Genomic DNA, 24,926 nt, shown 5'->3' on the forward strand with positions numbered 1-24,926 from the left:
CACAGTGTGGCCTTATGTCACCCTCTGGACCCACAGAGAGCATAAGCCCGGATCAATTGGCTTCCCCACAAAAGTCCCAACATTCTTTTATGGCTAACACGTTATTCACAAGTCACATGTCACGGTAACTCTACCTTTTGCCACACAAAGCACACATGTAAAGGTCAGCTGTCAGAAGGAGGGCGAGAGTCAACAAACCCTGGCATCTAATGTTACGAGACATGACTTTAACATCCTTTTATTAGACTGACTGCGGGTATTGTCCCAAATTATAAACCAAGGGGAAATTTTACTATCAAACAATCCTGATGTTAACAGTGAGTTTAATTTACTGCTCAATATACTCCAATGAAGTTGCATGCATGCTAAAACCATACCGTATAACCATACTTCTATGTTTAAGCTGATAGTGTAATGCAGTTAATGCTGCGTTCCGTTCTTTTGACATTTTTATAGTTTTACCGCTCTAAGGACTTCAGACTATAAGATAGAATGCAAATGTTGAGGCAAATGAGAACAATCTACACACCAGAAAAGCTGAAAGCAGGTGTTTTTATTTATTTCTTTTCTCTATTTTGTTTCTGTCCACCTGATGAATGAAGTTTGACTGCCTGTGAGCGCTGGATGTTGGGAGACTCTTGCTCCTTCAGTTCAGGTTACTGCTACACAGGTTACTCAGGTTACTTGCTGGAATTAGTTCCAGTGCAAGTGAAAGAGTTGCGATCTGGCGGAGAGGTGGTTGTTAAAAGGGGCTTGCAACAAAACAATTATTGTCTGGGTATGGTGGTAGTGGAAGGAGAGGTGTGATTTTTGGTGAACTGATGAACTGTGCTCTGTATCAGCAAGCAGGCAAGAATATTCCCTGTTTTTTTTACCCTGTCCCTGAAAACACCTGCTTACATAGACTGTTAGAAAGGCTCTGCAGAGATAACTCGAACAACGTAGTTGGTAAAACTGGTCACTACAAGCAATACCTGTGTATCAACCAATTCACTGTTAATTTAAAACTGTCTTTTTCTTTCAGCTTTAAGGTTGAAAGCAAATTAGGCTTACAGATTGTTGAGACTTTATATAAAAAACAGACGTAGCCACTGTAATGTTGCCTGCTGGTTCTTGATAGCTGCTGCCATTGTACTGTTTTTTTCAGCGTGAGAAGTGACCATATCCAGATAAACTACATGAGTACAACAGATACCTGTTTCTATGTTCACAAATAACATAGCGCAGAAATGCTTTGAGTGCATTCTTCTAAGACGGTTATTACTGCAATGAACTACACAGAAAGACTAATTGTTTTTGAAATCCTCCTGAAAGGGGCAGCATGGTGACCCTTAGCACTGTTGCCTCACAACAACAAGGTCCTGAGATCAATTCCACCATCAGGCTGTGGTCTTTCTGTGTGGAATTTGCATGTTCTCTTTACATGGGTTCTCTCCGGGTGCTCCAGCTTCCTCCCACATTCCAAATACATGCAGTTAGTGGGGACAGGTTAATTGGAAACTCTAAATTGCCCATAGGTGTGAATGTGAGTGACTGTGACTGTCTCTATGTGTTAGCCCTGCGACAGACTGGCGACCTCTCCAGGGCATACCTCGCCTCTAACCCTTGCAACTCGAAAAACATGAGACAGAGCAGGAATATGCCAATAATAATGCAAACCCTCAATGCACTTTAAATGGTTATGCCATTAAAAAACATTAACTCATAATAGCTGTTTAAAAGTGCTAAAGCAGCAATAGAGGCCAAAACCCATTTTTGTATTAGGTCTTAACCCTTTATTTACCTTAGTTATGCCCATTTTGCTATAGAGGGAAAATCAAACGCTTCCTGAAAGGACTGGAGTGCTTTCCTTTTATAGTCAAAATTACAAAATAAGTCTATTTACCAAGAATGTATCTTGGTAAATAAAGCATTAATTATATATTTTTTTATCCAGCTGTAAAGTTATGCATTTTAACACTGGAGTATATCAGTAATGACTCGCTCACAGCCTCAAGTGGCCTGCAATTTTTGTTATTTCTGCATTTGCTTCATTCTGGGATACGCAGGCTGTTGTGCGGTTGAGATTTATGCATTGGTTGTATTAGCTCGTTAAAAAGCAGATGGCTTCTGTGAGGGATGAACCAGAACTCAAGGAACAGGAATTTCCTCCTGTCACCTCAGCACTGAAGACATTTTTTCACCAGGTGTCTACACGCATCTGTTGGAAGTGAAGTTGCGTGGATAAACGAATTATATTTAACCATGTAAACAACAGAGCAGTATGGTGGGCACACTGTTTGTGTAATTCCTTTATCCTATATACTGATTACAGCTGCAGTGTGGTTCTAATTGGCAGTGTGTCTGAAGTGGAACACACTGTGTTTTTGCTTATTGTATGCTTTTATCTTTGTTAAACAGGTGTGTGGAACCATGAATCTCTTCCAGCATATCTAGCAGAAAATAAATATAGGCATTTATTTCCATCTGCAAGTGTCTTTCATGCTCCATAGATATGAGCTGCTCTGGCAAAAAATTGCCCCTGTTCAGTGGAAACAGCAGAGTGGTGAAATGCATGTGAGATGGATCATCTCAGACAAGCATGATGGAGCCAGTATCTGCTTGGCCATTACTGCTGTAGCTTACGAGAAGTGAGAAAGGTGATCAATGGGTGGAAACTGGTCCTATTCTCCTACTAATTCACACAAAAGAATGGGCCACTGGTATTTAGGGCACTCTGATTTCAGTCCCCAATGCTTGAGGTCATCAGTAGATAGACTACATAATGTGTGTTTTCTTTGGTTTATCTGCTAGGTCAACACATCTCTGCTTCACTATCATTCATAATCTACTGTAGCAGGGTTTGCACTGCCTTTTATTGCTGATAAAATTAAATAACAAGAAGCACTCAGAGCCAACCTCTGCCAAGGCAGCTCACTTTCTGGACACTGTTTACTTTTAATGGAATAATGCTGTAATTTTTTATATATTCATTCTGTTTTTTTGTCATGTTTAAACATACTTCAAGAAATGATCTGAATAGATCTGAAAAATATAAATATAATTGCAAACTGAATACGTAGGAACATGTGGCACCCTACAGTACTACTCTAATACTCTTTAGAATGACCCATTCAGCTAGCTCCTGATAGCATCCCCTTCAACCACCAACAGCCAGATGCATCTTATACAAACTCCTGGAAGTTTCTGTTGTGATTTGGCTACCCTTTTAATACCTGGTTATCAAATATTAATGGTGTCATCAATGAAGTGTACTACACAAACAAGGAGATTATCTACTAATTGGAAAATTGTCTCTCAAAGGCCTGCTACATTTTGTAGACTGCAACTGTTTTAAGCAAAATACGATTAATAGGAAGTGGAATGGCTCTCTGCATGTTGCCTATGGCCCAGGTGACATTGCAATGCGCTGCACTGTGCTTGAAGGACATTCTCCCTGCAGCTCTCACCTCCCATTTGCTGTCCTGGGTTCTCCTCTTGAGCTGGATGTTCCAGTTCTCGGCGTCCACCTCTGCACAGTGGGCGATGGTCATGGCCACCGGGCAGAAGAGATCCAGGCCAGGAGGTCCGTATGTTACTTCTGGGCCCAGGAGGATTTCACAGCTGTCCAGTGTTTGGACACTAAAAACACACAGAGAGTAAATGCAAATCTTATTAGGTGATACGAGGAAATAAGTTACAGTACTGCAGACAACAGACACTGCCTGTGTTCACACGTGGAGACACGTCAGCAGAATGGATGCCTCGGCTCTCGTATAATTATACCTTTTGATGCCTGGACTCGCTGTGCGTCATAAATGCATTTACTGCAGCTATGAGCTGCTTGCACAGCTGTCTTTGAAGCAATCTGTGCAACAAAATGCCTTTTTGCAAGACTGAAAAACAGCTGGTAGCAAGGTGAAATGCTCCATTCACTTCTTTACCTATATTTTTTGAAGCTCCATATTTATGATGGGGCAGCTTCACTGCTATCCACTGCTTTCCATTATATTTGAAAGCATTGTTAAGACTTCTTGCTGTGCTCTTTATGACTGTCCATATTTAACACATTCTATTTAGTAGAGCCATCATATGTGCATAACATCTCTCTTTGCACTTGCGCTTCTGCTGCTGCAAGCGAACCAACAAATTAATGAGCTCATGAAAAGAGGTGGACTGCCAACAAAACATGCCTCCAGGCAGGTACTTCCAAGTTTGAATGGCCATGAGTGAAAATGCTGAACCCTTGCTCCCCAAGTTCAAGTTATTGCCACACAGCCAGGCTGCTGGAATTAGTTCAAGCACAGGTGAAAAACTCTTGCCGGCGACTTGGAGTTCGCTCATTAAAAGCAGCTTACAACAAACAGGTCCTGCCAGTGGACGGTGGCGGCAGCAGTGACTCTGGTTGAGCTTCTGAGAAAGAGGGCAGGCAGATCATGACACAGGAGAGGAACACCTCAACAAAGCTCTTTAATCAGTCATCAGGTCAGAGATATGAGAGGCTTGGTTTGTTAGGACTTCTTCCTTTGAATGAGGCATACACTAAAGCAGCAGCTTTAGTGTATGAGACACCTCTACAGTGCAGAGGAATGCCTAATGTTGTGTTAGTGCCATTAATTTACAACGACTTGTGTCTTAGATTTGTATTTTTCACCATCATTTTCTGATATCACGCTTGTAATACGTCGCAGTTTGACATTTCTTCCACTATAACAAATTACAGTGAAGGAAGGAAGTCATTCACTAGCGACTAAAGCTAGAAATCCACAACACAGCAACAGATTGACTCAGCAGTTCATGATTCAAGAAATTGACAGTTTATTTACACAACTGGCATCTATTTTTGTACTAAAGTAGAGGGTTTCCTTTGTTTGTACCAGTACTTTGTAGATAACTTGATTGGATTTTTTCTATCTAGCTTTATATAAAACTTTCACCTAAATAGACTAGAAAATCTATATCAAAAGAATAGATTTTAATTTAAAAGGTGACATGAACTATCCCTGTTTAACACTAGCCACACCCCTAAGTACTTCACCAGCACCCTGATGAATACATTAAAACAACAAAAAGAATGCACTACTAACTACTAGGCATCAGGCTGGTAATGTGTGTGTCACAAACAGGAGAAGTGTGCAAATCCAAAGATTTGAACAGCAGTCAGAAAAAAATCTGGTCAGAAAACCCAGTGCAAACCCCTCAAAATAAAGCTAAGATTAGGGATATTTAGGGGCAACTCACTATGTATATTAGTAAGTAAGTAAAATTTATTTATATAGCGCTTTTCGCAGATAAAAATCACACAGTGCTTTACAACAAAGAAAAAGAAAAATGAAAAGAATGAAATACAACAAATAACAACGTAAAACAGTAAAATACAACAACAAAGCTTACCTATATAAAAATGTCTTCAGCTGCTTTTTAAAAGAATCAATGGAGTCTGTACAGCATAAAACCAGTGGGAGAGAATTCCACAACCTTGGTGCCACTGCCTGAAAGGCACGATCACCACGAGTTTTAAATTGAGTGCGTGGGGCCACCACCAGTCTCTGACATGATGACCTTTGAGCTCGGGAAGAGGAATGCCGTTTCAGCAGGTCAGAGATGTACTGGGGAGCTTGACCATGTAGGGCCCTAAAGGTTAAAACTTAAATTTTAAAGTTAAACCTAAAATTTACAGGCAACCACTGAAGGAAGGCCAAAACTGGAGTGATATGAGATCCTCTCCTGTTAAGAGTCGTGCTGCAGCATTCTGCACAGTCTGAAGACGATTTAAAGCTGATTTGTTAAAACAAGTAAAAAGACCATTACAGTAGTCGCAATGTGAAGAAATAAAAGCATGAATAATCATCTCAAGTTCAGGCTTTGACACCATTAGTCTGAGTTTTGAAATATTTCTTAAATGATAAAAACAATTCTGGACCAGCCGTTTGGAATGTCACTCAAGCAACATCGAGCTGTCAAATATGACGCGAGGTTTTTAAGGCTCGATTTTACATAAGGGTCTAAGAAGCTGATATGCTGCCCTATTTCTGGAATCATATGGTCAGGAGCAATAATTAAAGTTTCTGTGTTATCAGATCATATTATACATTATATAATATAATATATACCTATTATACATTTCTAACAATATTTCTAACAATTGTATAATATTAAGAATTATTTTTATAGCATTAAAATAAATGACACAGTGAACAAAAAAAATCAATCTGAAACTCCCCTTTCCCCCCCAACTGGTCACGGCAGATGGCCCCGCCCCTCCCTGAGCGTGGTTCTGCCGGAGGTTTCTTCCTGTTAAAAGGAAGTTTTTCATTTCCACTGTCACCAATATGCTTGCTCATAGGGGGTCGTATGGCTGTTGGGGTTTTCTCAGTTTTTTGTGTTGTAGGGTTACAACACAAAAAAATATCAAGTTAGGAAAAAAGATCTGATAGATAACCTCAAGCAAGCCCATACAAACACTAAGCAATAATAATCAATAAATCATTCCTAAAGATGAAATCTATTCACAGGTAATGTTAGCTCTTAATTCAGATTTTTTGGACCATCAAATTATTACGCAACCATTCGTATGCCTTCTTAAAGTGCGTTAAGTGATTCAGACAACATCAACTTTTTCAACTTTAACCTTGATAAATGTCACTTAAACTTAAGCAAAACCAACATACACATGTACATGCACACTATTTCTAAACAGTCAATTTTATGATTAGGTCTATATTTCACTATCAATCATTCGCTCTACATTTTTTTAAAATCAGCCAATCACACCTATTGAAAGGATTAGCCCAGCAAAATGTCTCAACATCGCCTCACAAAGCTAAAACTTTCAGTCTGCTACGTGCTCACAGCTGTTCTGACACTTTTCCTAAATCACACTGAAACTCCTTTTTTTCTCAGAATGTTTGTGGATATGAGCCTTGCAGTGGAGTGCCGGGGGAACAAGATGCAAGCACATTTTGTTAAGCTCTGCTTTGACCGCTGCTTTTTTTCCACAGGGTCATAAACATGTTTGACAGCGAGGCTTGGTGCTTTTATGCCTGTTTGTCTGATGACCCCCTTTCAGTGTGCTGCTCCCAGAAAGCAGAGTTCATACTGAGATTAAAAGTTGGCGCCTGGCATTGAGTGACTGGTTCCTCTTTGTGTTCTGTATGGTTTGATCTTATTTAATATTTCTTTTAGCATTCATCCGGCAACCTGCTGAGACTTCCTGTCAAGAATAATGTTTATGTGCTACATAATTATTTGCTGAATTAAGCAATAGCGGCAGAACTTTCACAAAGTTCACGGTCCTTTCCTTCTAAGCATTGCTGTGGGAAATTAGCTGTCCATAAAAGTGATATCAAACACAAACACTGCTACACTTCCGATATGACGAGCTGTCAGATTTGGTTGGATGAGTGTGTAAACAAGCTGGCAAGGTCAGCTTCAACAAATATATTTGGAGAAAACTTGTGTGCACCCACTTAAAGCAACCACAGTACCTGAAGCTCCCTTTTGATAAATAACATATATTAGTTTTATATTACAGGATTTAGTCCAAACTTTTACTTTTGCACCTTAATAAAGACTGATTTGAATGTGACATTCATGTATTGTACACACACAGGAGTGAAAATCTTTGTCCTGCAGAAATAACTTTTGTATTTATTCTGATTCCACTTCCACTGAAAATACGACTGAACTTTGTTAGTCTTACAACATTTGCATAATTCTGATACTTTTTTCCAATGCAGATTTTGCATTTTAAGATTTAAACAGGCAGATTGATGCCAATGATTTTTGAGCTATGAGTCTTTTTGCATAATCATCTGAGCCAGTGGTTCACAAACCTGTAATTTAACATATGCGAGGCGCAGATGCTTCTGTTTTAATTGTGTTATCTTTAATTTTTTAGATACTGACAGCTGAAGACAGACTGGAAGGTAGAGACAGGGAAGGAGCAACAAACAGCAAAAACTTACTGTAAAGGTGCTGGTATGGTAATACATACGCACAGTTTCAGAAATTAATACCTTATATTGTTGGATTGTTTCATTAATATTGCAGCTGGAGATGATTGAAAGATTGAATTTAATTACTTACTACTGGGAAGCATAAATCTACAATACACTTGTAGATTTAGATTTTATTATCTGCAAAAGAAGAACTGACTATAGCTTTAAACTAAAGGTCTAATATTTGCATCCAAAATATTGTGGAGCAGAAGTATAAAGTTGTATGACATAGATACACACTTGTCAAAAAACACATTCTCATGATCTCAAAGGAAAAAAACAATATATCTGTCTATACTGGGTAATATGCTACGGATGAAAGGATGCCTCATCGCTTCATGGAAAGGAAAATGATCAACCCACAGAGGACTGACTTCAAAGACACACAAAAATCAAAGACAAAAAAAAAAGTCAAAGGTATCTATTCCTTTGTCCTCCAGGAACTGTTTGCTTACTCTCACCATATGAGGCTGGACAGTCATGCACCAGGAGGAAGCCAGGACCCACTGCACCAGTGTTGGGTCTGACAGTGGGTCCAAGGATCTCATCCCTAAACTTAATGGCATTCAGGGTGCCGTTGCCTAGCCTGTAGAGGTCTGTGTGTCCCTTCTTGGATATGGCTCTCTAGGCCATCACTTACATCACTGAATCATGTTAGAGGCAGCATAACATTCATTATGGCATCTCTAGACCCTTTCACATCTGTCAGTTGTGCTCAGGGTGAACCTGCTCTCATCTGTGAAAAGCACAAGGTGCCAGTGGTGGACCTGCTAATTCAGATATCGTAAGACAAATGCCAATTGCGCTCTTGAAATGCAGATGGATGGAACTTCAGTCAGTTTGTTTTTTTACTTCTGCAGTAAAACATCTCCCTATGTACAGTTTTTGTCAAGCCGGCTTATATTTGTGGTGCAACTGTGTGTGGTTGCCTGAGGATGATCTCTAATAAGTTGGTGGAGATTTCTTCCACAGGCCAAACAGTTACAGCGTTGAACACTTAAGAGTCTGAACACTTTTATGGCGAGTTAACAATTCAAAATAAGAATTACTGCCAGAGATTAGAAGTAACTACTTAAGTACTTCATTACTTTACTTGAGTATGTATCTATTTACACTTACATTTCTTACATTTCTTAAATTTAATCCTTCCTTATACTCCTTATCCTTATTTTGAATACAGGCTTGTTACTTTATGTTCAGTGGTATCACTGGCACTCGTTCCATCCCACTTTAACGTTGCAAGTTGTAGCCTCGGTACTTTAGCATTTAGCGAGCACTAGAGAAGAGGAGCAAGCATAAAGGAGGTAATGTTTTTTTTTAACTATCAGTTAATTTCAAATACTAAATTTGTATCAGCTCAACAAACATCAGCAAACACAATCTGTGTGAAGTTTGTTGCACAGTTTGTAGCTGGCTAAAGGTCCAGCTGCCGTAAAAAAGACAGGACAAGAGAGGAAGAAGAGAATTATTTAACTGCTCAGTGAAGCTTGATAAACTACAAATTTGACAGTTACATGCAATGTGATCATTTTTAATCACATATAAGATCTGTATATGATGTGTTTCGATAAATTATGCATTTTTATATTGTGAAACGTCCTGCAAAACAAACTTAAGTTATTCAAACGTTGCTTGAAAATAGTTTGTACGAGATAAAGAGGTTAGCTTGTGGTACTGTGGTGTTGTTTTTACCAACTTTATGCTGTCTAGTATGGAGACAATACACACTATACTGTTACTGTATACTGCAGTCTGATTTGTTCTTATTTAACATCACTTGCCAGTATTTCCAAGTTAAGGATACCAAAGGATACACTCTTTGTCGTCTGTAATGCCAGATATTGGAATTTTGTTGTATATCTGTATTTTAATACAGTCTTACTCATCCAGACAAGTCCAGGAAACTTCAAACTGCAACGTGCAGGGAACAGCAATTATTGGGCCAAGCGCGCAGTCAGATACTGATTTAGGGAACACTTATTTTGCTTTTGCTCTGCCTTCAGTTGGCAGTTGGTGTTTTTAATATCACTCCATCATGTTCATTTAGTTGTGGGAAGCCAAAATACACCATCAAGATTAAAACTGTCCCTATATATACATGTACAAGAGATGGCTAACTGCAGTGGATGATTGCACGGAAATGCGCTTGGGTAACTTGGAATATTGTTTGCAAACTATTTTTTCTGGATTTCAGCAGTTAACTTATTAGAACCAGTAGAAATTGAAGCTGAAATTACAAAGATGTGATTGAAGGTGTAATAAGGCAGAAATGTATGAGACATTTCATATTCCATGAATAATACCGTCCAAATTCTTACCAGCTAATAAAAGTCAAAGTCATATCTACACACCACATCTACTATTTTTTCTTTCTCACTGTCTCACTCCTTTTATTCTGTGCAGGCCTAAAATTGCTCATTACTTTTCTGTTCAAAAGACTGAAAGTTGACTCATGTTGCTGAGCAGCCCGCTGGATACAGCATGCCACCAACACCATAGCAGTTAGGGGTGTGTTTCCCACAGAGAGCAGCCATGCTACTTGCTGTGCTGCTGCTAGATAAAAGCATGCTTTTAAATGGCATGTGATTTACCCAGAACAACTGCCTGTTTACTTGCAATGTCATGTTCATACAGCCATAATTGTCTTAACAGCCTCCAAAATGATACTTCAACTTTATTTATGTCTTCTCCCGCCTCCACCTGCTGGAAACTTTTCTGACTTTTTCATAAGTGATGTGTTATGTAAGCTCCTCTGCCATTACAGCAGCTTATCAGAATTAAAAGCAGATTCTGTCTGTTGGAACACCTTCACAGTGAATGCTCTTTCTGGGTGCTGACATCTACTCCAGACTTCCCAATTACTGCTTCAGCATCCGCCCTGGTAAGGAGGGGTGAGGTATTCTGATTTTGTCTGCTTATCAGGCCGGGTGCTATCTCATTGCACAACCCTCTGCCCTATGTCTGTTAGCTCAGTCAGTTTTTCAGTTATGTCAACAGCAGTCCGACTCTTTACTGGCCCTGAGAGAGCTCTTGGCCCATCAGCCAACAGCACTGAGCCTGATCACACATTTAATGCAAAGTGCAGGGAAGGAGCAGATTACCTGCTCCTTAAGTAGCCTGCAGCTCAGGCCCTAGATTCCTACAGCAGCCTGAAGCGCCTGAGGCTAGCAGTCTCTTTTCTCAATTCCACTTGTCATCACGATGAAGGGCCCTATACGGCAGCTTCTTGAGCGCCTAGAGGAGGTGCATTATTTAAAGTGAGCAGTGATTCACTCCTCGGGGACCCCAGGAGCTGCGCAAAGTGGCAGACTGGGTCGGGGGTGGTGACGGCAGACTTAATAAATGCACACATTAGCACACTCCATTAGCTTCACCTCTATTTGCTTGTAGTCTCCCACCTGTTTGTCCCACTGTGCTTTTGTCCATTTTAAGTTAATGCAGGCACCTTATGCGGTGTACGGATACATTAATCAAACAGGCTCCTTTATGAGACTTACTTTTAGCTTTAACCAACCTTTTAACTCTGCAAAATCTCTAATGCAGCGTAACATGAAAACAGCCTTGTGAAAGCTACAGTAGCTGATTGACATAAATGTCCTGGAGAGCATTAACAATAACTTGAATCACCAATTTGTGCAAAGAGTAAAAAAAAAAAAGCACCATTAAGCATTGATTTGTAACACTATTACAATTGCTATTCAACTGACTTTGAGACCACTTCATCTTTAGTCCCAGGACCTTGGCGCACTGCAACCCACTTGACTGGGAAAATGAGAGCAAGCAAAAAGGCTAATCACTTGAAACAACTCAACATGCTATTTGGTCACTTATCACTGAGAGCGCTGCTCTGATTGCTAAAAATAACACCAAATTACCGTAACTATTGAAATAAATGTTTGAAACACTAGTGAAGCTAGCATACAAACAATAGTATGTTTTGCTAAGGTTGAAGCACTATTTCTGTTGCTTTTGTACAGCAGATAAAATGATCTTTGCTTCTAATTCCTGTTGTAATGTTTTTTTTGTCTCTGTGCCTTTTGTGTTCCCCCCGGGCTACACTTTTAGTTACTTCCTACTTTATTCTGAAGGTTAATTCCTCATGTAGCTTTCTGTGGTTTTACTTCCCTTGTTTTTTCTTCTTCCTGCTTTTGTTGTTCTCGTGATTGAGGCTACATGTGCCTTTTCACATTAGGGAAAACAGTGGTTGCTGATGCCCAAATTTATTACGACTGAAGGCAGTCGTAATATAGATGGTTTTATTCAAAGACGTAGGTAAAGTCTGAAACCACTCGCAGTTAGTAGCCATATTCAAAACAACTTTGGTGTGTCAAGATGTTAATAAACAGGGGTGCATATGTCTGTGAAGGTTCTCAGTCATCCAGGTCATCGTAGTCAAAGGAGCTTGCAAAGAAAAGCGTCTGGACTTTAAGTTGCTTGAAGACGTTTCACCTCTCATCCGAGAAGCTTCTTCAGTTCTAAGGTCAAATGGTGGAGAGTCCCAGATATAAACCTAGTGGGAGTATCCCCCCCACAGGGGGACAAAAGGACCCCCTGATGATCCTCTAATCGCCTGAGCCAAGGTGTGAAACTGGGCGTGGGTCCCAATCAGCCAGAGTTTCGGGTGTGTTCATTGTGAAACCTGGCCCCACCTTATCATGCGAATTCCTGAGATCAGATGGCCCAGGATGTGAGTGGGCGTTAAGGCGTCTGGGAAGGGATCTCAAAACTGGATTATAGATGGCAGAGAGTTTGTGTCGTTCTTCCGCTTATCCAATTCGAATGGGGGCTGTAATCTATCCCTGCTCCCATAGCTCATCAGTCTGCTGAATGGCCAACACAGAGAGACAGACAACCATTCACACTCACATGTACACCTACAAGTAAGTACAGTACAGTGTACAGTGTACAAGCATGATGTGACAATGTTGTTTTACTAATTGGATTAATGCTGCGCTCCTATACATTGTTAAACACTCATGGTTAATAGAGAAACGAAGCACAAACCATTAGACTTAAGTTATTAATATACTCTAGTACTGAATGATAATATTAAATATTAGGCTCATTAGGTTCAGCATCAGAACAGGACAGATCTCCTCTTCCTCATCAAACTGCAGATTTCCTCATCTATGTTTGAGCCTAACATTTCAAATGAAGATGGATCTCTGTCCTGAGGAAGACAAGACTTTTTTTCTAAAGTGTAATGTCACCTTGGTGGGGACAGTGGGATTTGTGAGCCCTGAACCAAAACCACGAACAATGTGTTCATCCAGAACACTGTGCAGTGGGATCTCTCAACCACGACTGGACCTGCGTAAGCAGGTGCTAAAAAGGCTCTCCATCCTGATAAACAGATCAGTTTGGACACCCAGAGTGGAAGCAGCCAGGATTTTAACCAGAGGGCCAGGCATCCAAGCAGGAAGTCGTGTCACACCTATGCACTGGTGCACTGACAGCTATGTATAACAGATAATCAGTTTTTAGCCCTCAAACTCTATAAAACCAATCCTGCAATTTACTCTGTGAGTGCTGCTTGGTCTGTTCGTGGGATTTATGAATTAAAAACTTATAAACAATATACTAAACCAGACCCTGAATGTTCACCTGGGCCTCTTTCATAAAGCACATCTGCGGAATATAATTTCATCAGAAAAAGTAATTTTCCTACGAGAACAAAGCTGCTTCTGCCTCAGTAGGTTGAAGGATTTATCTTACAATACAACGTGCTCATAAAACCTTGAAGGCAAAAGCGAATATGTCTGACCTAAGCAAAACCGCGACTTCAGAAGATTTAGATGAGCCTTTGAAAAGCTTAAAGAAAATAGCTTTAATAGGACTGCGAGTGTGTGGAGAAGTAGGTTGGAGGGGGGGTTGGGTGCAAGACACTGTAGCGGGAAAGAATAGGATGCAATTCTGTGTCCACTGGCCTGCTACGACACAGACGGTGATTAACAGATGGTGAGATGACAAAGTTAACAGACCACCAGAAGAAAAATTGCTGTCAACAGTAAATATCTTTCAGTGCATGAGGAGCAAGGGGAAAACACAAAACACTGTCATGTTGGAGCCTGACATATTTGCTGAAAGTTTCAAAGGTAGAAAAGATGGTGGGAGAAAGTAAACAGTTTCTGCTAGCAGGTAGGAATCTAAAGGAGGGGATGAAGGCAGCTCTACACCAAAAGGATTTACACCTGTAAGGACTTTCAAAGACCCCATGGAGCATGCTATACAGTTGTCACAGAACCTAGGAAAGAGTGCTACCTGTAACCTGAAAATATAAAGAAACATACAAAGCTAATTATCCATTTGCTTTTCCTCCTGGTCATGCCTGAGGTAGCAAAAAATAATAATGGGTAATTACTGACCTAAATAAAGGCTACATTTGCCTAAATTGAGTACACACTATCATTCCACCAAATTAGAATACTGTTTTTCTAGATGAAGTCATTTGATGGGAGTGCTCATCCCGTCCCCCTCCCCTCACCCTGCCCCCCTCCCCGAGCCTGGTTTCTTCCTGTTAAAAGGGAGTTTTTCCTTCCCGCTGTCATCAAGTGCTCATAGCGGGTCATTTAATTGTATTATTGTATATGATATAAAGCACTCTGAGGCAAATATTGTTATGATTTAGTGCTACATAAATAAAAGTAAACCAAGATGCATTGTGTTGGTGAAGTAACACTACATTAACACTTTTTGAAGTGTTGCTTCTATAAAAACATATCTTAGCCCAAGAGAGTAATGCACATGTGTTAATAAGTTAAGATCTCCCATAGAGGTCTATGATTGAGTCACTTTTATTGTCTCTTTTAATCAATTATCTATTTAATGAATGTCAAAATATTAATTTTTAAATGCAACTGGACAAAACAGTCATCTTTACTCTTGAAAAATAGGTTTTGCATGGACTTACTCTCCTTCCTTTAAATTACTTTATGAAGCAAAGGCCAGATAGCGACATTGGCACAGCAGATCTGTGATCATTTTTAACTTACGATGACTCTTTATTTATCTTTACTATGTATCAATTTATATTGCACATGTGTTATTTATGTGGGTGACCATGGCTCAGGGGGTTGGGAAGCGCATCTGTAACCGGAAAGTCGCTGGTTCGATCCCGGGCTCTCTGTCCTGGTCGTTGTGTCCTTGGGCAAGACACTTTACCCTCACGCCTACTGGTGTTGGCCAGAAGAGCCGATGGCGCGATATGACTATATAAATCCAATCCATTATTATTTATATTTTACATAGTTTCTACCTGTCTGGTGACTATGGATGTAAAAAAGCAGTTTTCCTAAACTCTATCATGATTCTGTGTTTACAGGACTTCTTAAAAAGCTCTGAGATTGAGAGGTTTCCATGTATTGTGTATAATTGTGTAACTATAGAGGACAAAGAAGAGCTGTGCTGAATTTTTAACATCAGTATAAAACATGTAATGGAAAATTGAGTGACTGCTTTGAAAATCAACCTCAAATACAGAATATCTGCATCGTGACAGGCATAACTCACTCTTTCCACCCCTGTTTGCATCTTATTATGTCAGTGGCTCCCATCAAGGCGAGCTACATCCCTGTCATTTTGTACAGGGAGTGCAGAATTATTAGGCAAATGAGTATTTTGTCCACATCATCCTCTTCATGCATGTTGTCTTACTCCAAGCTGTATAGGCTCGAAAGCCTACTACCAATTAAGCATATTAGGTGATGTGCATCTCTGTAATGAGAAGGGGTGTGGTCTAATGACATCAACACCCTATATCAGGTGTGCATAATTAATTATTAGGCAACGTCCTTTCCTTTGGCAAAATGGGACAAAACAAGGACTTGACAGGCTCAGAAAAGTCAAAAATAGTGAGATATCTTGCAGAGGGATGCAGCAGTCTCAAAATTGCAAAGCTTCTGAAGCGTGATCATTGAACAATCAAGCGTTTCATTCAAAATAGTCAACAGGGTCGCAAGAAGCGTGTGGAAAAACCAAGATGGATGGGCCCGTGGCTGGATTGGTAAAGGGCAGAGAGCTCCAGTCCGACTCAGACGCCAGCAAGGTGGAGGTGGAGTACTGGTTTGGGCTGGTATCATCAAAGATGAGCTTGTGGGACCTTTTCGGGTTGAGGATGGAGTCAAGCTCAACTCCCAGTCCTACTGCCAGTTTCTGGAAGACACCTTCTTCAAGCAGTGATACAGGAAGAAGTCTGCATCCTTCAAGAAAAACATGGTTTCCATGCAGGACAATGCTCCATCACACGCGTCCAAGTACTCCACAGCGTGGCTGGCAAGAAAGGGTATAAAAGAAGAAAAACTAATGACATGGCCACCTTGTTCACCTGATCTGAACCCCATTGAGAACCTGTGGTCCATCATCAAATGTGAGATTTACAAGGAGGGAAAACAGTACACCTCTCTGAACAGAGTCTGGGAGGCTGTGGTTGCTGCTGCACGCAATGTTGATGGTGAACAGATCAAAACACTGACAGAATCCATGGATGGCAGGCTTTTGAGTGTCCTTGCAAAGAAAGGTGGCTATATTGGTCGCTGATTTGTTTTTGTTTTGTTTTTGAATGTCAGAAATGTATATTTGTGAATGTGGAGATGTTATATTGGTTTCACTGGTAAAAATAAATGATTGAAATGGGTATATATTTGTTTTTTGTTAAGTTGCCTAATAATTATGCACAGTAATAGTCACCTGCACACACAGATATCCCCCTAAAATAGCTAAAACTAAAAACTAACTAAAAACTACTTCCAAAAACATTCAGCTTTGATATTAATGAGTTTTTTGGGTTCATTGAGAACATGGTTGTTGTTCAATAATAAAATTATTCCTCAAAAATACAACTTGCCTAATAATTCTGCACTCCCTGTAGGTTCTATTCTCCTTTGCTACTTTGTTCAAGTGGAGCCATGTAAATAAACAGTGACACTTCAGAGGAAACTAGAAACCCTTGTGAATCTCCACAGGGAAGACTGTGCAAACTTCCGCCCTGGAGACAGCTCAGTCCATCTGAGGGTCATTACCTAGCCGTGATCAGAATGCATAATGTACGTGCTGCCAAGATGAAAGGCCCCGAGAGAAATATGTGCCTTCTATTCTGTCGTGCATGTCCATCAGCGCAACCAAGCTCCGTTCATCACTGCATTCATCATCGTTTAAACAAGCTTCCCGGGTCGTGACTCTCTCCCAGAGCGCCACATTGTTGACACCGAGTGGAGTACATAACTACATATTGACTCTCAGAGTGACGAGGATGGGAAAGGCATTGGAGGATTGGACGTTTGACTTTGCTTCTTATCAGTCAGTTATCTAAATAGAGGACTCCATTGCGAAGTCCCCTCTGGGTCGTGTGGTGTAAACTTGAGTTTCTCCACAGCTGCTAGGACATCAAAGCCCACACTACCACCTGTGAGGGGCTTCTGGAAATGAACAACCATATCGAGAGACCAAGAGGGCTCCTAAAGAGAGAGGGAGATAGGCCCATCTGTCACATAGCCTGAGGGTAAACACACATGGACACAGAGATGTCTTTGGGGAGGGTCACACACACATTACCTTCTGTACAAGCTTTACAAGTGGTTGCCAATATATTCATTTGTTGATTTTTGATGGCTTTGTAACACGCCTTTATGATCACTATCATTGCTACAACTACTAACACTAGCAAGCCTGATTACCAAGTTGCATCCTTACTAATTAGTACTAAGCAGCTGATTAATTAACCGGTGAGTTATTACTCACCAAAACTGAGTCACAAATTGCGTTATCAGATAGTTCCAATAAAGATTCTCCATAAGGCCACCAACACCACTAACAGAGCCAAGTTTAGCGACTTAAATTAGCAGAGGTGAAATGGATCAGCTACAGCTAGCTGCCCAAATGTTAATGCCTCAGAATTGTCCAAAAAGAGGAGGAAAACATCCCTTATACAGTAGCCTGGAGCCTGAAATACTATCTAGAGGAAACAAATGCATTATTTCCTGCTGGTCAAAAACTATACTAAGCAGCTGCTTTTGGAAATGAAAAAATGTGCTGAACTACTGAGCAGCAGTGATTGTAGCATGGTCAAATGGTCAGTTTGTTAATGATCAGAGGGCCACAGCAAAAAACAAGCCATAATTAAGCAAAAGTTTCTTGATACATATCATACCAATAATATGCTACTGACATTAATGCTATAGTCACTCAAGCGAAGTGACTATAGCACATAAATAGAGTTTGGAGAGGAGCCAGGTCTGCCACCAGCCGCCATCAGTTGGTAATAAGGTGGAGTCTGTCTGTTATAAGTTTGCGATTGAATGGGGTTAAGTTGGCAGTTACAGTTGCATCTATGATAATAAAGTGATTGACTGTGATAAATTAGCAAAGGTTCCAAACTTTTTGTCATCTATAGATCCAGAAATTTACTGTAACAGCTTCCATGCAGAGTCCAGCCAGAAACTCATGGATCTGAAACAGAATTCAAGAAATTCCTCCGAAAACAGTTACATAGTTACTGCAGGATGGGAAAATGACACACCAGAATGCAACCAGCTGGCAACCAGTTGAGTCAAATCCTCTGTTGATTGACATAGAATGACTGCAGTGTATTGCCATCTGTCTGCATTTACAAATTAAACAATTATTTACAATCCTTGGCCAATCTGTCTGAGACTGACGCCAAGCTGCAGTCAGTCAGTGCGGGGCTACAACTGGTTTGAGACAGGTTGCCTTTCTATCTATTGATTCTTTATTACCTTTGACTTCTTCTTGACATGACTTCTTTAAAAATTTTCAAGCTCCAAACATAAAAAAGGATTAACAGCAATTGATAAGCTTAGAGGCCTATAGCTAAGGTACATTAGCTAACATTAAAATGATAGTTAGCTGATGTGTTTAGCCAATGAATGTAACTGGCATTTCTTATTTTGTCTGACATTTAATTTATTTTGGATTTAGTCACATATATTTTACTTGAGAGCAAACCATTCATCAAAGACAATTTTCAAAGACAGAGGTAAATCACTAATTTCAACAAAAGCAAACTCCTTTTGATTAGTGCCTCCATTTTTCTTTTAGATGTTCTCCTACCTTCTTTTCCAACAGTGCAGGCATTTGTTTTTGCATTCTGCAGTTCAGAGTCAAAACCTGCAAATCAAAAGCTTTTGATTGCATTACCGGTAAGAAAAATAATTACAGCTTTCCTGATGAATGTTTTTTCAGGAAACTTTTTTTTTTTGCATCTTGCTTTCCATATGTAATTTACAGGAGATAGTACAGGGTCAAGCATTAATGGTTCAGCAGCTCAATCATCCATTATTAATCAGCAACAAAACAAAGTTCCTCCAGAACAGTTTTATATCCTGACTACTACAAACCATGATGGAAAAAAGGAGTCTGATGTGTAATATCTTGTGAAGGCTCCTTTCATTATCAATGTATTTTTTAGCCTAAGAAGAGTATCTGTAGTCTTTGTTTGATACAAGATTTGTCAGCCAACCGCCTCAGACACATCATAAACAACTTCTCATTTTGGCTCTAAAAGGCTGTATGAAGTATGAAAGACAGCACAAGCATATGTGTGTTACACTCAGACTGTCTTGCTATCCTCTTACAATGTAGCTTGCCATCACCAGCGTGTGAATGTGTGTGTGAATGGGTGGATGACTGGATGTGTAAAGCGCTTTGGGATCCTTAGGGACTAAGTAAAGCGCTATACAAATACAGGCCATTTACAATGTTTAGAGACAGTGACATGAAATCCTCCAACTGATCTTTAAAAAGCTTGATTTTTTTAATTAATTATTTTTTTGTTTTGGTTGAAATTTCATACTTGGAAGACTAGAAGCTAAACTCAACACAGACAACAGGCTGTAAGAAAACATATCAGAAAGCCTAAATCGAATTCCTTCATCCCACAATGACAGAGCGCTGATACTGCAGCTGCAAACAAAGTAACAAAAGATAGTAAATAATTAGAGCAAAGCAGGACAGCGATGACAGGTGATGGAGAGTCAGGGCAGATGGATGATAAGATAGAGAGAGAGTGACAGGCAGATAGATGCTTCAAATGATATTTAGGTAAACTGTGGCCTCACCTTGCTTCTCCCTGATTGATCACCATGTACATCTCCCAGGACATATTTTCAGCCACGGATCCATGAGGCACCAGGAGGCTGACCCCTGAAACACACAAACACACACACACATTTGTGTCAGCAGCAACTCCTCCAGCAGCCTGACAGCATAGGGCAAAATAAGAGCATGTCATACATGCTGGGGTTATGTAGATATTTATGAGCGCTTCAGTTCACCTCAAAGAAAAGAGTGACCTAGACTTGGGCTTCTAAGTGTTATAATATTCATGCTGATTTTCAATGGGGGTACAATAAAAAAGGGCTTATTTTGGCATATTTAAACAGTGTTCACATATCATGAGCAAATGAAGACATAAATACTACTTATCTATAGGGTTAGCTATAAGACAGCCTAGAGTATTTCGGGATGACTCGGTGAAGCACTGGCATTTGCGGATTTCTGATTCTTGACTGGTTGTTAGCAAAGATAGAAATAGATAGAAGATGTTACTGTACTTCAAACTTTTCATCCTGTATCCATCCACCCAATCCTAACTGGTCAAAGCAAATACTTGCCCATCAATCTAACTGAGTTTTTCCTCCACCATCACCAAGTTCTTGCTCATAGGGCTTTTCTTTACATTATTACGGTCTCTACTTTACAATATAAATAGCTTTGAGGAAACTATTGTTTCAATTTAGCGCTATATAGATGAGCTTGAATTGAAAAACACTGATTGGATTGAATTATTTAAATTTCATCCCAGCCTGGTAAAATATTTCTATATTTAGACAAAGAATCTGCTTGGTGGAGGTCAAGATGCTTTTTACTGTCATGGTTCAATGGGGAAAAAGTTTCAGTGAGCAGACCACAGTAACAAAAATGAATTTTATTAACCTTATGTCTTTTTTTTATTTTTATTTTTTGCTTTAGTGCAAATATTTCCAAGCGGCTGCAGTTTAAGGTTTGCAGTCAACTATATGTGTTGTCTGGTACCAAGCCACATGGTCTATTTTACACTGCTATGTATTGGAGAGTTCAGATATAAGACGTCACAGAGTTCATTACAAAGTTCTGGTCACCATGGAATTTTAAACTGAAATTTGGAGGTGAAACCATTCTCTCTGCCAATAATTGACTTTCCTTGTGTGGGTGCAGTCATTTCCGTTCCAAGTCCCACTGAAGCTACATCTGTAAATTTGCCCTGTTGGTAACCAGTAAGCATTTTTGACTTTGCTAGGCTTTGGGAGGATGTAGAGTCAGAAAATTTAATATAAATGTAGCTTATTGTCGCTAATTAGCTATATTGAAGCATTTACTTTTTATATAGCCGTCCTCCTGAGTATAAAGTGCTACACAACAGAGCAACAATTTCCATACTGATGAGGGGGAATCAATGACACAAATATGAACTTTAAATAAACTATGAAGTTATTTCTTGTACGCAAATGAGAAAAATAACAAATTAATGGGTTAGCAAACAAAGCTTGTAGAAAAAAGAGTAGTAAGCAGGCAGAGCTCTGGGAGTTACTGTGACTAAGTTGCACTGGAGTTATTGATAGAATATTTGCATGCAAGTCTTTAACAGTCCCTACAAAATTATAAAACACATATTTTTTGCAAAAATCAGTTGGATTTTCTTATTTATTGATTTTTTTTTCAAAGAAGAAACAACAACTAATTAGTGTATTGTAATCAAAATTTAGCCTGCAGTTATGTGTGACTGAGGCAAACAGGCCCTGAGTACTATTTTAGTATTTCACTTCTGAATTTCAACCAATTAGCACAAACATTTTATATATTTATTGGATATTTGTTGGTACAGATAATGTTAGTGAGGGAAACTCAAAAACAATAGAAAACATTTTATTGTTTACATGTAAGGTTTTGGCATTTTATGCTTACATGAGGCTACAATGAAGACTTACATAAGGCTGCTATGGATGAGAAGCCGACAATGACTCTGATCATGTGCAAGATAAGTGAAGGTTTTAACTTAGCTTGTGTTGACACAGCATTCATGTTCATGCACACAGTTTCCAGCGCAATAGGGCTCATTTTAAACATGGTTACACCAGTCAGATGCTAAGGGATTTAGTAACTGATGTTTGCGTCATATGATTGTACGCTCTTTAAACTACACTTTTTTCCCCTTCAGCCACAAAACTGGTTAAAAAAATACCTTTGACCCAAGTCTGTTAAAAAAAATTAAAAAATTAACCAAGCATGTAATTCAGCCTCTTATGACCAAACAAAGTAAGAATCTACTTTTGGCTGCTCTCTCATTTCAGTGTGTGGCTCTGCTTTTTTGATGTAAAAGTCCAGACCATTCTTTGCAACTGCATTTTCTTTTATTTTTTATTTTTTGATGACCTATAGTGATGATGGAAAAGTTACTTTAACAACATCAAAAAACCCCAATATAAACAATTAAAGAAAAAAATCACATCACATTACATTGTGAAAACCCATCAGCTTGGATTTTCCTGCTTTTCTGACCTTAGGATAATTTGCTGGAACGTCCACGATGTGTTAACATGCACCAGACCAAAAAACTCAGAAACTACTGCCTATATAAAGGTGCTCAGTCTTGCTGATGATAAAGCTAATCAAGTGTATATGATCAGCAGCACTTGGCTGCAACATAATTTCATGACTATCAATCAATTTTTATTCAGTCAATCTTTATGTCCATAGAAACAAAACAAATCACATACAGTAACACAAAAACAAGAGAAAAACTAATAAAAATACACCTTTCTGCACCTATACCAGTGTCTCCACAATGAAGAGTGATAACGTGCGGTGCTAAACCTTGTATCTGCTTCATGTGCATGCAAATATATTTATCAATGAGATGTGTTAATAAAACTTTAAATGTAGTGGCTCCAGCAGTTACAAACATCTCAGTGTATTCAGTAATAACCTCAAAGCCTCAATAAAAGCTACATGAAGTTTCCATAAACTTGTTTTCCTATAATTTGTCCAAAGGTCTTTCATATACAGAGGTGTACATTATGTTCTAAATGAAGAAATGGTCTATCTATCGACACATGCATTAAATTTACCTAAGATGTATGCACACTTCATCCAACATTTCCATTATCATCTGACATTTGATGTGAGACGTCCAAGATATCTGAACTTGTTACAGACAGTAAAATGATTATCTGACAATTTCAACTCTGGAAATCTTTGATAGTTGTCCTTACTTGCTTCTGCAAATTGTCAGTGCTCTTTTACAGACATTGTATCTGATATCATGTTAAACGTCATACAGTAAGGAGAACGTATGTGAAAGAGCCGCTGGAGACCAGCACTGCTAAGACTAAAGACAACAAGATCATCTATATACATAAAATGGATCAATAAAATACCATGTATCCCATATAGGCTCTTAATTTCTTTGACAAATCATCAACATAAACATTGACAAGAATTGGGGACAAAATTCCTCCTTGTCTAACACCATCACTAACTCCAACCAGGGCAGAAATGCAACAGCTTGCAATGTCTGCTTGTCTTTAACAGTTAAACCAGAAATTTCATGATGTATTTGGCACCCCTCCTTGACTGAACTTAGCAAGTAACTTTATAAATTACACACCTAAATGCTTTGGAGGCATTGATAAAAAGTGATGAATTCTGTCTTCTACATCGGTTTAAAGTTTATTTCAAAGAATATATACAAAAATCAGCACCATGCTTGAGTTTGAAGTCAAAGTGATTATCAGTGAAGTTAATGAACATATGTAATCTATGGAGCCAGTTTCTTTCTAAAACTTTTGACGTTGTCTTCGCTAATAGTGTTGGTCTGTAGTTATCAAGACTGCTGACTTTCCTAGCCTAATCCTTAATGATCGGCACTAACAGAACAGATAACACTGGGTCTGGCAACAAGCCATGGATCATGCAACCAGTAAAACAGATGGAAAGAAATGGATGCCAGCTTATTACTGGCATGTTTAAGATGTTCAGCAAAAATATGGTCTAACCATATGCTTTTTTTTTTATCTGGTAGCTCAAGCATTGCTTGATATAACTCATGTGCCATAATGACCATGCACAGAATAACATTTGCAAAATATATTGCTATTTATTTTTGTCGGTGAATCGTGAAAATATCCACATATGCACTGAATATTAAGGGAAGAACAGAAATGTTAAAAAGCGCCTAAAGAGGTAAACATCCTTTGTTAGGAAAGATCTAGGAATTGTGGGGAAAATATGAAGATGAGTGGCCAGTGGGTCACAATGAGTAAAACCTGTTTCTCGGTAAACAAAACTGACGTTTTTCAGTAAAATGTGTAGGAGGTTGTTATTCCTACATAATCTGAGTAAACACTGTTATTTTTTCCCCTTAGGTCTTAGTAGTCTAAGAGCTTAGCTGATCAGCCTGAATATACACAAATGGCTACTGAAAATAAGCAACTGAATCAATATGTGATTTAAGTTAAGCTGTAAACATATCTTTCTTTTCCCTCTGATCTCCCAGTCAGCTACACAACAGCTTTGAAGAAGCAAGTGGGTTTTTTTCACAGCATGTCAAAAGATCAACACTGTCCGTCCTCTGTTGCGTCACACTATTCATCTGCCGCAGAGTGAATGGCAGAGCATTCACTCTGAAGTGTAGAGAGCATATAAAGGCCCTGCTTTACAAATAAAAGGTTCAGAGGAGCAGCGAGGGAGATGACAGATAAAGGGTTTTGGCAGCTTTATGGAAAGTGTGTATTTGTAATAACTTGGTCATGTCTGGAATGGGCATTCTTTAGAGTTTGTCTGTTTTTAATAAAGCTGTGTTTTACATGTTGGGGAGCTTGTGCTGGTGGCGACAAAGAAATTGGTAGGAAGAGTCAATTGCAACTGTCGTTCTTGAGTACACTGTAAAAAAGATCC

At 39.2% G+C, this 24,926-nt stretch overlaps 1 protein-coding gene across 2 annotated transcripts in view; it reads right to left on the reverse strand.

Annotated features, from left to right (window-relative positions):
• Nucleotides 1-24,926, reverse strand: part of unc5db (unc-5 netrin receptor Db) — a 296,820-nt gene that overhangs the window by 45,764 nt on the left and 226,130 nt on the right. For both annotated transcript variants that reach the window (XM_026187286.2, XM_026187285.2), the window contains 2 exons: nucleotides 20,051-20,135; nucleotides 3,450-3,621 (listed from right to left, as the gene is read on the reverse strand). In XM_026187286.2, the coding sequence (XP_026043071.1) occupies nucleotides 3,450-3,621; nucleotides 20,051-20,135 (257 nt within the window). The remainder of the gene's footprint in view (nucleotides 1-3,449; nucleotides 3,622-20,050; nucleotides 20,136-24,926) is intronic.

This window comes from Astatotilapia calliptera, chromosome 12, assembly GCF_964374335.1.
Source record: "Astatotilapia calliptera chromosome 12, fAstCal68.1, whole genome shotgun sequence".
In the NCBI taxonomy this organism is placed as follows: Eukaryota; Metazoa; Chordata; class Actinopteri; order Cichliformes; family Cichlidae; genus Astatotilapia; species Astatotilapia calliptera.